General features: G+C 35.9%; 1 protein-coding gene across 1 annotated transcript in view; it reads left to right on the plus strand.

Moving 5' to 3' along the window:
* sh3gl2a (SH3 domain containing GRB2 like 2a, endophilin A1) overlaps nt 1–11,310 on the plus strand; it is a 38,652-nt gene extending 27,342 nt beyond the window's left edge. Inside the window, exons 2-9 of the mRNA XM_077232297.1 lie at nt 2,170–2,238; nt 2,614–2,686; nt 2,763–2,906; nt 4,831–4,964; nt 7,517–7,675; nt 8,451–8,554; nt 9,608–9,726; nt 9,820–11,310. Of these exons, the coding sequence (XP_077088412.1) occupies nt 2,170–2,238; nt 2,614–2,686; nt 2,763–2,906; nt 4,831–4,964; nt 7,517–7,675; nt 8,451–8,554; nt 9,608–9,726; nt 9,820–10,016 (999 nt within the window). The 3' untranslated portion in view covers nt 10,017–11,310. The remainder of the gene's footprint in view (nt 1–2,169; nt 2,239–2,613; nt 2,687–2,762; nt 2,907–4,830; nt 4,965–7,516; nt 7,676–8,450; nt 8,555–9,607; nt 9,727–9,819) is intronic.
* The last annotated feature ends 3,739 nt before the right edge of the window (nt 11,311–15,049 follow it).

Genomic DNA, 15,049 nt, shown 5'->3' on the forward strand with positions numbered 1-15,049 from the left:
GTGCGTGGTGGTTTTTGAAGCACTGACTCGAGCTGCAGTCCACTCTTTGTGAATCTCCCCCACATTTTTGAATGGGTTTTGTTTCACAATCCTCTCCAGGGTGCGGTTATCCCTATTGATTGTATACTTTTTTCCACCACATGTCTTCCTTCCCTTCGCCTCTCTATTAATGTGCTTGGACACAGAGCTCTGTGAACAGCCAGCCTCTTTAGCTATGACCTTTTGTCTCTTGCCCTCCTTGTGCAAGATGTCAATAGTCGTCTTTTGGACAGCTGTCAAGTCAGCAGTCTTCCCCATGATTGTGTAGCCTACAGAACTTGATTGAGAGACCATTTAAAGGCCTTTGCAGGTGTTTTGCGTTAATTAGCTGATTAGAGTGTGGCACCAGGTGTCTTCAATATTAAACCTTTTTACAATATTCTAATTTTCTGAGATACTGATTTTGGGGTTTTCATTAGTTGTCAGAATCATCAAAATTAAAAGTAATGAACGCTTGAAATATATCAGTCTGCGTGTAATGAATGAATATAATATCCAAATTTCACTTTTTGAATGGAATTGCTTTAATAAATCAACTTTTTGATATTCTAATTATATGACCAGCACCTGTATATCTTAGACTCAATTCTAAATCTTTGCAATGAGACTTGTGGTGCATCTCAATCAGCTCCTTATAGTTCAGTAGTCAGGGCACTGATCAGGGACTTTCTCAATAAAAAAAAATGTAAAAAGTCAATGCACCATGATCCAGGAAGCATTGATGCTCACTTCCTATAATGGAATTTCCTATGCGCAAAACATAAATCACGTGAGCCAACTCACAAACACATAATGACGCAATGGAGGTTTTGAAAAAACAAACGTTTTTAATTATTTCAGTATAAACATGCATTGCTAGACAGGTACTGAGCATAAGCTAGCTTACATAATACATTTAAATGTACGACTGAAATTATGCAGGTATATGTAACAATCAAGGTGTTTATAATATATCAAAGAAAAAATTGGGATAAATATCCGTTCTGCTGTTGTTCACAAATACCAGTAGTGAATTTGTACAATGAGGGTGTTGTCATGTCACCATCAGTGACCCAATGTGTTGTGAGCCAGGGTCTGACTCCTTACTGTCTTTACCAGTTCCCAAATTCATGTACATGATGTACTGATTCACGACCTAGGAGATGATTGAGACACGCACCCTTGGATTCGAGTCCCACTGAAGTCTTGACTTGGTTTACAAGGAAAAATGTTGTCCTGTTGAGTAAGCACTTAAAAATAAAAAAAAACTTGCTCAGTTCCTTCTGTGCTAGCTTGGAGGATGGTAAATAAATTATTCATTTTAAAAGTACATGGTATTAAATATGAAAAGGATCAATCTTGATATATTTGCTCTTAGCATTTTTTGATGAAATATATATATATTTTTTAAATTATACATAAAATTAATTGTCCTTTTACTAAAAAGGATTTGAGACTTGGACTCATGACCAAAGGCTTGACTTTAACATCTTCGATTTGCATTACATTCAATGTATTTTATAATTTACATGCATTCCCTTAGAATCAAACCCATGACCTCGGCGTTGCTTGCATGCTCTTCTGTTTGAATTACAGGATCACTATAGAACTGTGTTTTTGGTGCAGTTTTTTTTTTTAAATGATTATTCTGGTGAAAATTCTTTCCCCTCAAACTAATGTTTCAACTGTGTGGTCAAGAAGCAATACACTTGTCATTGAATTGTGGTTTCCCTATTATTACACCAAACATGTTCCGGGATAAACTCATCGCCTCATTATTAGAGACAACAAGACCCTGAAATAGGTGTATCAAAAAAGGTTCTCCAGAGTCCAGAGGCAGGGTTGGGAAACACTACATTACCCAACTGACGCAAGAAACACCTTTTATTTATTGGAGTCTGGTCTGATTTATGAATACATTTTACTGCAAAAGCTACAATTACCTCTATGAATGAAAGTTTCTGATTTCTTTCTAATTTCTAAGTGCATCATGTTGCATGAGAGTATAAGTTAAATATGTTAAGGCTATGGTCCAAACAGTTGTTACTTGTACAGTAGCCTATATGTTGTACAGAGCAGGGGTTTTCAAGTTAGTATACAATTTATGACCAAATTCAGAATTAATTGAAAAAAAATTGTTTTATTTTGCAGAGAGTTAGTGAGAGGGTCGGAGGGGCAGAAGGAACTAAATTAGATTATGACTTTACGGAAATGGAAAAGGTAAGTTTCCTTCGGCGAGAGTTATGATTCTCTTTCAAGAAGCATGACAGTGAGCATGTGGTTGTTTATTAGAATTCTAAATTTGTAAGGTTTAATTAGGTCATCTGTTGACTAAATTTATAGTCTAATTAAGTGTGAATATTTTGAGTGAGTTTATAAATGTGTATTTTAGAGTATCTCTTACAAAGATGGTTAAAAATGGGATGGATGGCATGAATGAATGAATGAGCAGCTACTGGGGGCTTTAGGGCATCTAGCTGATATGTGATGCCAAACACTGCTTTTGAAATATGTGGAATGTTTAATTCTTTCATGTCTAAAAAAATGTTTCTTTCTATTCTATTCTTGTATGTTCTCATCTTTCCTATACTATAGAAAGTTGACACCACCACAAGGGCAGTGATGGACATTATGACCAAGACAACGGAGTACCTGCAACCCAATCCAGGTAAATGTTGATCTTTTTTTTTTATTGTAAATAAAAATGTCATTAATGTACATCTGTTTTGTGTTTGTTTCTGTAGCAACTCGTGCCAAGATGAGTATGATGAGCTCCATGTCTAAAATCCGTGGAGGAGATAAAGGTCCCGGCTACATACAGACTGAAGTCATCCTGGGAGAGTCCATGCAAAAGTTTGGCAGGGAACTTGGGGAGGATTCCTGCTTTGGTAATTCTTGCTTTGTTATAAACACGCAATGTAAGAGCCGTTAGCTTTGCGGGCAGCTATCCCACACATAGCACTGTATAAACATACACAATGCAAATGGCATCATTCCAAAATAATGAGTTCTATTTGCGTTCATCAACAACCTCTTTTGATTACATGGTTACTTAGTTTGGAAACTAGATTAAACTATAAAATATGTGTCATTCTTCTGAAAAATACATGGTAGTATTTAGATGTTTAAACCATCTTCGCCTTTGTCGCCATTGGCTTTTGGCTTGCTTAGTTGGGGACATTTTGTTTTATATTTAACAATATTATTACAACATTATTTTCCTGTTATCTCTGTAAAGCTGCTTTGAAACAATCTGTATTGTAAAAAGCGCTATATAAATAAAGGTGACTTGACCATTGCACCACAGATTGATAACAGAAAATCTGAACTTCAAACTGCAAACACAGTTCAACACGATGCATGATAAGGGCATTTTTTTAGACCTGTTTGCATTGTTCTGAAAAAGTGTTTTAAAATGTTAAAATGTTACATTTTATTCTTATTTCAGTTTTTCTTTCACACAGCATACCATAATGTGCTTATGCAAGTCACATGCGAATAAAACTGTCTTCTCATTGGTCAGAGTACATCTGTTTGTTGCACTGTAGCATCACCCATAAAGATGGATTGACAAGTTAGCTCTGCGGAATTATTGTGGCTTTATCTGTAGCTAACGACACACACACACATACACACACACACACTTGTATGAAAGTAGCCATAATTACACCCTAGAAGTATGCCCCAAATCATATGGCCGTAGTAGTAGTGACTAGTATGCTATTCTGAATTCATATGGTTTAAATGCAACCCACAAAAACTGACGAGACTCACTAGCATCAGCACAAACATTTTTATTGATCATGCTCTCTAGATTTCAAATGTGTTTATGAATGCAAGTTTTTGGATGTTTAATATGGTTGTCTGAAATCACTGTAAACTGAATACTTGCCAGCGAGCCAAATCAAGCCCATGACAAGGTTACCAATGACCCGCAACCATAATACAAAATGTTTTGACTATGTAGTTCTGCTTTTGTGGCTGGCTGCACTGCAAATGGACAATGCAGCACGACAAATCAGAACATTTCCATTATAATAAATGAAGCTGTCTGTAATGTAAAAGAGACAGCTTCTGTAGCATGCACTGAGAGAGAGCAGCTTGAAGCAAAGCAACAACTAGATACCCGCTCCCATTATAATAAAATAATCTGCCTACATTCCAAGCACTTATAATGGGGACGATTTAGTTTCTTGTGCACACTGCTTGCTTGCACACAGTTAAATTACATTTAATTCGTAATCAGAATAAATCACAAAGTGTTTTGCAGTTCATGTAGTCCTATTTTGTCTTTAATAATCATGATGCAAAAGTTTTAGGATATGCAAATTCTGTAATCACTGATTGATGCATTGTGACATTTGTGTTAATAAATGTCACTATGCATTTAGTTGCATGCAATTAGCAGGAAAGATTGGTGATAAGAGCAATAAAATTTAACATTTATAAGTGCAGGTGTTTAAATAGTATTTGACCATATGCTCTGGAAAATGAAGAGTGTTTTTAAAAACTGACCAGCACTTATGTCAAGTGCTTTGATAAAGGAGGTGATTCAAAATATGAGACTAGTTTAAGAAATAGCCATAATTGTTTGTTACTGCAAATTTTAAAACCAAATGAAAATGAAGTAATCTGTCATTACTATAACCAGATAATATTTTTCCCCTGGGCTGCATAATTTGAGTGTCCCGGCTAAATAGAGCACCAGGTTTTGTATTGGTGTAAGGAAAACAAACTACTTCATTCAGTATATTGAGTCCTTAAGTTTTTTCTCCTTAAAATATACATATAGCATACTCTTGTGTTTTAAAGGTGTGGCTCTGATCGATGCTGGAGATGCCATGCGAGAGCTGGGTGAAGTTAAAGATGCTCTAGACATGGAAGTCAAGCAAAACTTCATTGATCCCTTGCAGAATATCCATGATAAAGACTTAAAAGAGATCCAGGTGAGATATAAGAAATTATTGCATTGAAAACCTCCAAAACCAGTACCTTTGAGATTACAGGAAGTCATGCAGTCATCCTGTAAGATACATTTACTCCTCCCATTTTCTAACTTGTTTTTGTAAATGCTTGTAAATTTTATCAAATTCACAGTTGTTTCCTTTTGCATGCGATATTTCACTGAGTGTACTGAGTGTATAGCAATGCGTTAATTGTGGCAGTTTAGTGAACAAGTCGCAATTACCACTTTTGAAACTCAGGATTCCCATTACACGAGAGTAGATGTTAAAACTTCATGCTGATTTGTACTCGGCTTTCGCCAAGATAAGCAACACTAAGACGTAGCTTTACAGTAAACTATGCTTCACCCATTTACGGTTCTTTCCATATGGTGGTGTGACTCCCCTTCTGTCCGGCGTTAACGACTGCAGTGTACTTGGCGCGTCAGCAAACACGACGGCTGCACCTACAGTGTGGTCTCCCTAGTGGACCAGCGCGACAACCGTCTGGATTGAGCCAAGTAGGGGACATCTCTAGGGTCTTCAAGTGGGCACCTTCCGTCCTCAGTGTTTCGTCGACTAGCCCACGACACCTCAAGAGGGCTCGACAGTGACTCTGGCGTCCCAGAGTGACCCCTCTCCGTCCCCCACTCAACTCAGCCCACCTTAATGACCTCTACTTCCCTCTTGCTGCTGAGACCTAACCACAATCTCACAATCTCTCCTCAACCCAACCATACGCGCCAACCCGTTTGACTAAGGCTGTCGAGCCCCACTGGTGCGTTAATATGCAGTTTCAGTGGCAACGGTTCCGTATGGCATACCACCTACCGCAAAACACAATATCTGCCCAACCACCCGTCATTCACGCAATATACACAGGAACGTAATGACTGTAAATACTATACAACCTATACAAATAAACCAACAGACTCTTCAAGTTTTCAAGAATTCTACGAAACTGTAGCATGGCGGCCTGTACACAGCCAGCTAGAATCTTTCCGTCTCAACCACAGCCAGTTGCTGCTCCTCTCTGCTGCTTCAGATAAGTTCTTTACTGTGCGACGCAACTCTTGGCCACTGAATCCGACTTCTCTGAGGAACCGGGTTGTAGAGTGTGCCACAAAACCTCGACAACCCACTTCCACTGGATAAACCTGAACTCTCCATCCTCGCTGTTCTGCTTCAGTGGCCAGATGAGCATACCGCAGTTTCTTCCTCTCATATGCCTCATCTGCCGCATCCTCCCATGGCACTGTTAACTCTATCAGTTGAACAATGCGTGCTGATCCAGACCACAAAACAATATCTGGTCGGAGGTTAGTGGTGGCAATCTCAGGTGGAAAAATAAGCCGTTGATCAAGATCAGCCAGCATCTTCCAGTCCCTAGCAGCTTCCAGTTGTCCTGGGCGAGAATTGGTGTTAGCACCTTTTCTTGGTGGTTGCTCGCCTGGGCGGAGGAATATTGTCTTCTGCGTGTAATGTTTTGCTTGAACAGTCGGCAACTTATTGGTCATACTACGCTTGCCTTCCAATGCTAAAGCCAAACATCGCAATACTTGGTCATGGCGCCAAGTAAACCGACCTTGGCTAAGAGCCACCTTACATCCTGTCAAAATGTGCCTTAATGTGGCAGGTGATGAACACAAAGGACGAGAGGGATCCTCTCCTACCCAGAGGTGCATCATGGTACAGCATCATGGATCATTTCAGTTCAACTTTAACAGTTTCCTCAGAACGTTTAAATGTAGGTCGTTTTGTGAACGAGACATTTGTATTAATTTTGGTGACATTTCTGACACAATCCCCCATATATTATTGACCCAGCACAAGAGTAACAAAAGAAATCAAATTAGAAATGAATTATTGATTGCAGGAAGTTTTACATCCAATCACAGTAAGGATGTTAACAAAAAAATCAGAGAATGAATTGGCTATTTCGTAATATCTCCGCATTTGTGGTCTTGTCCGGTCTTCAGATAAATCCCGAGGCCTCGAAGTAGTTGAAAATGGACAAGGTCAAAACGTTTTAGAACCGTTTACATCGACCAAAACGCATCTTAATACCAGGTGTAAGCAGGGCCAAAGAGGTTGTTGAATGAGGGATGGGGCTGTTTAAGACTATTCTGGAAAGTGCTGTATCTCATTTCGCACACATCAGCAAGCAATGGGCTATTTACTTCTAAGGTCAGAGAAGAGGAACATAAATCAATAATGACTGTATTTGGATTTTACTAACTGTACTAACAATATTTTAAGTGTAACTCAGAATTGTATTGTTAATATTCTCCCCTGAGTATGACCTCTTTAAATACCACTGATTAACTCTTATCAGTCACTGATTTTAACGGTTTTGAATACGCATTTGTTGAGAATTCAACTGGTTGTGATTTAAATGTACTTGTGAATAATACATCACAGTGAGAATATTTTGTAGTAATATTTGAAATAGCTTTGAAGTCCCAACCATTGATGGAGGCAATGCTTTGGAATCCCACTAGAGGACAGTAACTGATCAGTGCAATTTTCAACTCTTTTTCTGTGTGTTATGACAGCATCACCTGAAGAAGCTGGAAGGGCGACGGTTGGACTTTGACTATAAGAAGAAAAGGCAAGGAAAAGTCACAGAAGATGAGATCAAACAAGCCCTGGAGAAGTTTGATGACTCAAAGGAGATTGCCGAACAAAGCATGTTTAACCTTCTGGAGAGTGATGTAAGATCTGTGGCCTGCCCTTGTTCACCATCCATTTCATGCCTCCATTATCTGTCCTTATTGTGCCATATACTTTATCCAATCAATCTTTCCTTTTATTTTGAAGGAATACGTCACTGGATTCACTTGTTTTCATTTTTCAGTGCATCTTATACAATGGCTATGTTTACATGGTTAATAGTCTGATATTACCAATAATCAAAGTAAGAATTAAGATGTTAACATGACATGCGCAAAACCTTTTCAATCCCGTTTAAAGGATACATGTCATATTTAGATTATTTGCTAAGAGTTGTGATGTTTTTGCTTTAAAATAGGCAGCCTTCAAGACAGTTCTAGGGTACATAGTCTCCCTCATTTTGCAGAAGCCACATTTCTAGGGAGTTTATGCTAATAGCTTTACACAACATGGACATCATGTGTTTTATTGATTTTGATGGTCAGATTTGGCACAATTCCAAGCATCAATGTGCATGATGCCAAGAAGTGTGGCTGCTTCTGTTCCAGCATGTTTTCGAAACCCCATGCATGAGCGTAGAGTCAGATTAAAGCCGCAACACTCCACATATTATTTTATTGTGATTTATGGTTACTTTAAATATGAACGTAATCATAATCACAGTATTTTTTACATGAGCTTGCAGTACTTCACAGTACTGCATTTATAAGGGTGCATGTAAATATAGCCATTGTTTGCTAGTCTTGACCTGCCATATACAATCTTTGAGGAATTTCACGTGTAATAGTTGTTGATGTTCTAACTTTGTTTCTGCAGATTGAACAAGTGAGTCAGCTTTCTGCTTTGGTCCAAGCTCAGGTGAACTACCACAGACAGGCCGCAGAGATCCTTCAGCAGCTGTCCACCAAGATAGAGGACAGGTTTGTGTTATAGAACAAACCACACAGTACAAGACTCCTCATAAATCTAGTCTAAACGTTTAAATGGAACCTCTCTTCCTACAAAAAAACGATGCAATTACAGGCATCTATTCTTAAAGGGATAGTTCACCCAAAAATGAACATTCTGTCATAATTTACTTACCCTCATGTCGTTCCAAGCCCGTAAGTATTTCCTTCATCTTCAAAACACAAATGAAGATATTTTAAAAATATCTTAGAGATTTCTCTCCCTCCATTGACAATCCACTTAACTACCACTTTGATGCTTCAAAAAGTTAATGAAGAGATCGTAAAACATAAAAGATGCTCTCATAAAGAGAACACGTAAAAGTTTTCTGAAGAGACGCGATCGCTTTATATGATGAACGGCTTTAATTTAGGCTTTTATTCACATAGTGAATCATCAGTGGAACCATTAACACAGGAATTACTTTTATAGTCCAAGCGATTAAAAAAAAAAAAAACACTAAACACACAACATAAGAACCATGACCTGTCTGTCATGTTAAATTGTATTTTCTATAATTACTGATTGCACATAGGCATTTCAGTATTTGCTGAGAAAAGCCTGCAAATAAAGATAATTAAAAATGTCACATTAATATTGCAGATGAAAAAAGTGACTATATTGATAAAGAATTAATATATTGTTTATTTCAATATTTTATTCATAAGCCTACATTCCACAGAAATCCACTTTAGAGTTTGTTAATCTGTCCGGTAGCCGGCGGATGCATTTTTGAATCCCAACTGCACTTGGCCGTTGCAGCGCATCTCGCTGTGTGGCATGGCACCAAGAATGTCACATTTTTAAAATGCTGTTTGAAGTTAAAAGTAGTTTGACACGTCTAGATACTCCATCTGTATTTTAACACAAAAAGTATGCGATTTGGTTGATAAATGTTCATTTTGTGGTAATCCGTTTATTTTTCATTTTATCACATTGTCTTTTATATAAAATTATACTAAATTACCAGGCCTAGTTTCTAATTATACAGACTTATTTACAGATTTATTGATTTATTTTGACAGAATAAGAGAGGCTTCTTGTAAGCCAAGAAGAGAGTATATCCCCAAACCTCGCACCTCCCTGGATTTAAGTGAGAACCACAATGGGAATATTGGGCACAGTGGCCCTTCTAGGTCACCAGGTAAGGCACTAAAATAAATAAATCTATGTAATCCAGGATTTCATTTTCTGTGGTGTTAAGATTTTTTTTAATTTATTTTTTTACCCGTTTCAGCTCCAATGGACCATCCTTGCTGTCGGGCTCTTTATGATTTTGACGCTGAAAATGAGGGTGAGCTAGGCTTCAAGGAAGGTGACATCATCAGCTTAACCAGCAAGATTGACGACAACTGGTATGAAGGAAAGATCAATGAGCACTCTGGCTTCTTCCCTGTCAACTATGTAGAAATCCTGGTAGCTTTGCCCCACTAAGTCTTATGCATGTACCCTAATCATGACCTGACCAATCAAACCACTTCTGCAAGAGGAGAAAATAACCAAAACAAACAGCACAAAAAGCTTGGTTATGGTATTTGCGCATAGGAAATAAGCAATGAAAACTTCGAGTGCCCTTTCATAAATATTATTCCCTGACTTGGAATGCCACCACTTTATTGTAATATTGATTTATTTTATCTTTTTTGAGGTTGATCAGACCTCTGCATTGCCTGCTGCTATGCCTCCTGTATGTTTGGACGTCATGGGTTGTAGTTTTTTTTGTTTTTTTTGCCTGTTTCCATTTGCAACAAAACATTTATCCACACCCTTTTAAAAAATAAAATATTTCCAATAAAATAAGACAACACAAATTATTTTGGTGCTAAGTTCTTAGCATAAAGTATTAATGAAACGTTATTTGAAGGATAATGGTTGAATTGAAGTATTAAACATTTTAAGTTATTTTCTTTCTTTGAAATTGCAATAATTGTAAAACAAATAAAATGTAACATCTTTCCTATTCATAGTGTGAAATGTTCCACTGTTGTTTAATGTCCAAAAACTAATTTTAGCCTTTAAGTGGTGGTAGATTTGACTATTTAAATAGATTCATATTTAGCAACAAAGAAAAAAAAAAACAGACAAAGATTGTTAAGAGAATAATTTATTTGTTGTGTTACAGTGTGTCATTCATCGGTCATTTAACAATCTGTAAGGTCCATGAATCCTGTGGCCTGTGGGCCTTTTCAAACTTTCCATATCACATTCCATAGATGTTAAACTGGTCACTAAAAGGCAACCTGAAAATTGTTTTATGAAGTAATGTGTGCGTGTGTACATATATATGATTATAAATATGCCTGAGTGTATGTTATCAGAACCCATGAAACTGTGCATTTCAACTTTTCTTTCATATAATTTTCTTTTAATGTTTTTGATGGCGTAGTGTGGAATTTTTTTTTTTTTTTGTGCTAGTAATGGCAATGAATTGTAAAGAAATTGTAAAGAAATGACAGGTACTCCCCCATATGCCACTGATCAGAAAAACACACAGTCCTGGCCTGAATTTAAGAGTACCACAGAGCAACAGTGTTTGCACTCTTTTGGGGAATAAACCTCATCATATTAAACTGGAATAAGAGAAAGTATTTTTAACATTGCAAAATAGGCTGATTTTGGCTGAAAAAAAAGGCTGAAAATGGCTGATTTAAAGCAATTTCTGATTGTAAATGATGTGTAATTTGCTCAAACGTTTCCACAAACGAAGAAGTACATAATGTTCTAAAAAGAATTAGGTGTTTAGTTAATGTATTATTTATTATTATTAAATCTAAGATCCCCTTTGTATATTTGTGTGTGTATATATATATATATATATATATATATATATAAACATAATCGTAGTTTGTATTGTCAGGACATACCAATATTTTTCAATTGTGTTGTTCTCCTGAGGTATGTACAGTCATTTTTGTGTTTTATTTCCTTTTTGTGTATAGTTATGTAACTATAGTACCATGTGTTACTTTTGGATCAGTGTTGAAGCATTTACCATTAGATATGAAATAGACACTGGATATTTATTGAAGTGCTGGTGGAGCGTTTAGTCGTAAAGCACTACATATCAACTCCTTTTTTAGCATGAATTTTCATGACTCATCAGAATGAATAGGCTTGTATTGAGCACAAAAAAAAACTGTGCAACTACAATAAATACACCAGATTAAGGGTGCCCTTGGAGTGTGTGTATTTTGTTTGAAAACCAGTAGGCGATGCTGCCACAACAGACCAGAGTATTTTTTGCCAAACATTTGTCCAAATTAACAACACCATATTCTGCTAGTTTCACTAATGTGATTTTTCACAATACACTTTTCTTTCTGTGCCAACTATAGAGGTCAGAGGTCAAAATTACATATTTCAGTTATTATTTGACACCATCTACATCAAATTGTATACTTTTTTTTTGTAAAATGTACCATGTGGAAATTGGACCAATCCAATGTTGGAGCAATCTGTGTTAAAATGAACTAGTAATTTCTTACTGAGAATGATTTATAAAATAAATACTACTGATAACACTTGATTATTTTGCTGAAAGAAAAATCACAACTTGTGGTGATTTTCATGTTATTTTTGATGAGTTTCCATTTTTGGCACCCATTCACTGGGATCTTAAGATATCAATAGCTCTGACTAAAAACGTTCAACTGCTTCTCTCCCGCCAATATTTTCCACCTCCAGATGGAGGCCCAGTATCTGGCCCCGCCCAGATACTGGCACGCCAGGGATGTGTCACTTCATCTTACAACTGTACTTACAGTCAGTGAGGCATTTCACATCCACCCTTTATGCTCCACCCCACCCCTCCATGAACACAAACCATCCAGTAAGCTTCACTCTTGCACAGCCACAAAGTAAACATTTGTCCTGTTCCCAGACTCACTACGTGTCGACAAACACACCAAAGAATAACAGTTTGTTGTGCATACTGTGGCTAAAAGTACATATTTATAAATTTACTTGTATTTTATGCCTGAAATTGTTTATAAGGGTGGTTGTTTTTGTTTTGTTTTGTTTTTTTCACAAAATAGACCCTATCAGGATGAACATAACCCCAACATGAAACAGAGGATCGCCCTGAAAAGGAAATGGGTCTTTTATTCAATGTTGCCATGGGACAATGCTCATCAGTCTGAATCCTAAATACATAAATATGCCACGTAGCCTATTTGTTTATTTTTATTTCTATTTACAATATATCATATACATTAAGTAATAAGATATCAATTTTAACATTATTAAATTTAACAAGCAGTGTTTCCCATTAGTTAGCAGACTAATCTGTCCCGCCACAGTTTCATAATGAACCAAAAGTTATTTAGGTAACACCTTACAATAAGTTTTATTAGTTAACTATATTAGTAAGCATGAACTAATGATGAACTGCACTTATACAGGATTTATTAATGTTTGTTAATGTTAATTTCAACATTTACTAATACTTTATTAAAATATTGTTAACATTAGTTAATGCACTGTGAACTAACATTAACAAACAATGGACAGCTTTATTTGTATTAACTAACATTAAAAAATATAAACAAATAGAGTAACAAATGTATTGCTCATGGTTAGTTCATGTTAGTTAATACATTAACTAAAGTTAACTAATGAACCTTAATGTAAAGTGTTTCTAATATCTCATTAGTTAACATAAGATAATGTGTTCCATTTGTTACAGTATTGATTAATCTTTGTTAATCTTTCACATCTTTTCGGCAATACTTGATCCATTAATACTAACACTTTCTTTTCTATTATATATCTATTAAAACCAATGATGTGTACTGCATTAGACTAAACTGGGAAGGGTCACAAGTTGCCCTATTGTTAGTTTAATTGTATATTGCTCTCCTCATTTGTAAGTCGCTTTGGATAAAAACGTCCGCTAAATGATTAAATGTAAATGTATGTTATAACAAAGATTAATACAACTGTTTATTGTTCGTTAATTGTAACTCATGTCCATTAAATATAGTAACAGAAACAACTTTTGATTTTAATAATGTATTAAAATATTGATTAAGTGGAAGTATTTTTCATAGTTATTTCATGTTAATTTATGTAGTTAGCTGACAAATGGAACCTTATTAAGTGTTTCCACCATTGCTTTGACAAAGCATCTGTCAATTGAACTAAAATTGAAATTGCGATATGACTTGTGCTTATAAAATCGCAAAAGGCTGTAATCACTAAAATTGTAATCCCAAAAGATTTCACCTGATCTCAAAGAGTATATATTCTCTAATGACAATGTCTAGTAATCATGATCTAAAATTTCTCCTGAACATGGACAAAGACATCCAATCAGTGTTGTGCCTTCAAAAAAAAAAATGTCATCACATTGTATCGCTAATCATTGCCTAAATGTCAGAAATATTTGATGCGAACAGCATGAGTCACTCTTTGGACGATGCAGGGGACTGGCAGAGGAGAGTGTGTTTGCCTGTGTTCTTACATGTTTAACTTGCTGGTGTTCTCACATACTTTCTCTTTTGAACAGCAGGTTGAGCTCTCATCACCAAGCAAGGGCTGTTAATTCCTTGTCTTTCAGCTCCCCTCAAAAGAGCTTGTGATTGGAGATGACAAATGAGGCGGTAAGACAGGTCAGACTGCAACAAGCTCAGGTGTGCTAACATGACTGTTAGAGTGGCAGTGCACCAATGCACCTATTCACTAGACTAAAGTTTGTTGGAAACAATCTTACTAAATAAATCTTTTAATAACGATGACGTAATCACTGTTTTATTATTTTGTACGTTTTATTTTATTGCCTGATGTTATTTTTATTTTTTTTAACAAGTATTTATGTAGTAGTAAAACTGCCCTAAACTATATGCCTGAAAACAAAAAGACAGAATGAAAATGTCCTCTAGTTACTCAAAGAATAAATAATCTAAAGATCTTTATCAGAAAACCTCACAGAGTGCCAGGTAAGAGTTAAATTGGAAGACAAAAAGCATGAGATAAAGGTGAAGGCCAGAAGTGGCAGTAGGAATGTGTGTGGGTGTAAGACGGAGAACTTCGCTGAATATTGTGTCTGGTAAAGTGTACCTGTCTGCTCCAATGCTCTCAAAGTGGGCCTGGAGCCTATTTTATGAACTAATGTCTAGAATTTAGATAAGGGTCTGGTCGCAAACAGTGGACAGAATTCGTCCCCAATATTCCACTACAATAATGTATAAATATAATTGTATTTATTTTTTATATTTATAAATACTGGAATATATTTTTTTTACTTAAAACATAATTTTAAAAACATGCAACACATTATATAGAAAATGCCACAGAATCATTTTTATTTATTTGAACTCTTAAAACAAAGTTGTGTTAAACAAACAATATATATATATATATATATATATATATATATATATATATATATATATATATATATATATATATATATATATAATTCTTAAAACAAATTTCTAATGTAATTAATTCCTGTTTTCAGTGTCATT

This window comes from Siphateles boraxobius, unplaced genomic scaffold, assembly GCF_051911475.1.
Source record: "Siphateles boraxobius isolate OS27281-9 unplaced genomic scaffold, OSU_SipBor_1 17, whole genome shotgun sequence".
NCBI classification, from domain to species: domain Eukaryota; kingdom Metazoa; phylum Chordata; class Actinopteri; order Cypriniformes; family Leuciscidae; genus Siphateles; species Siphateles boraxobius.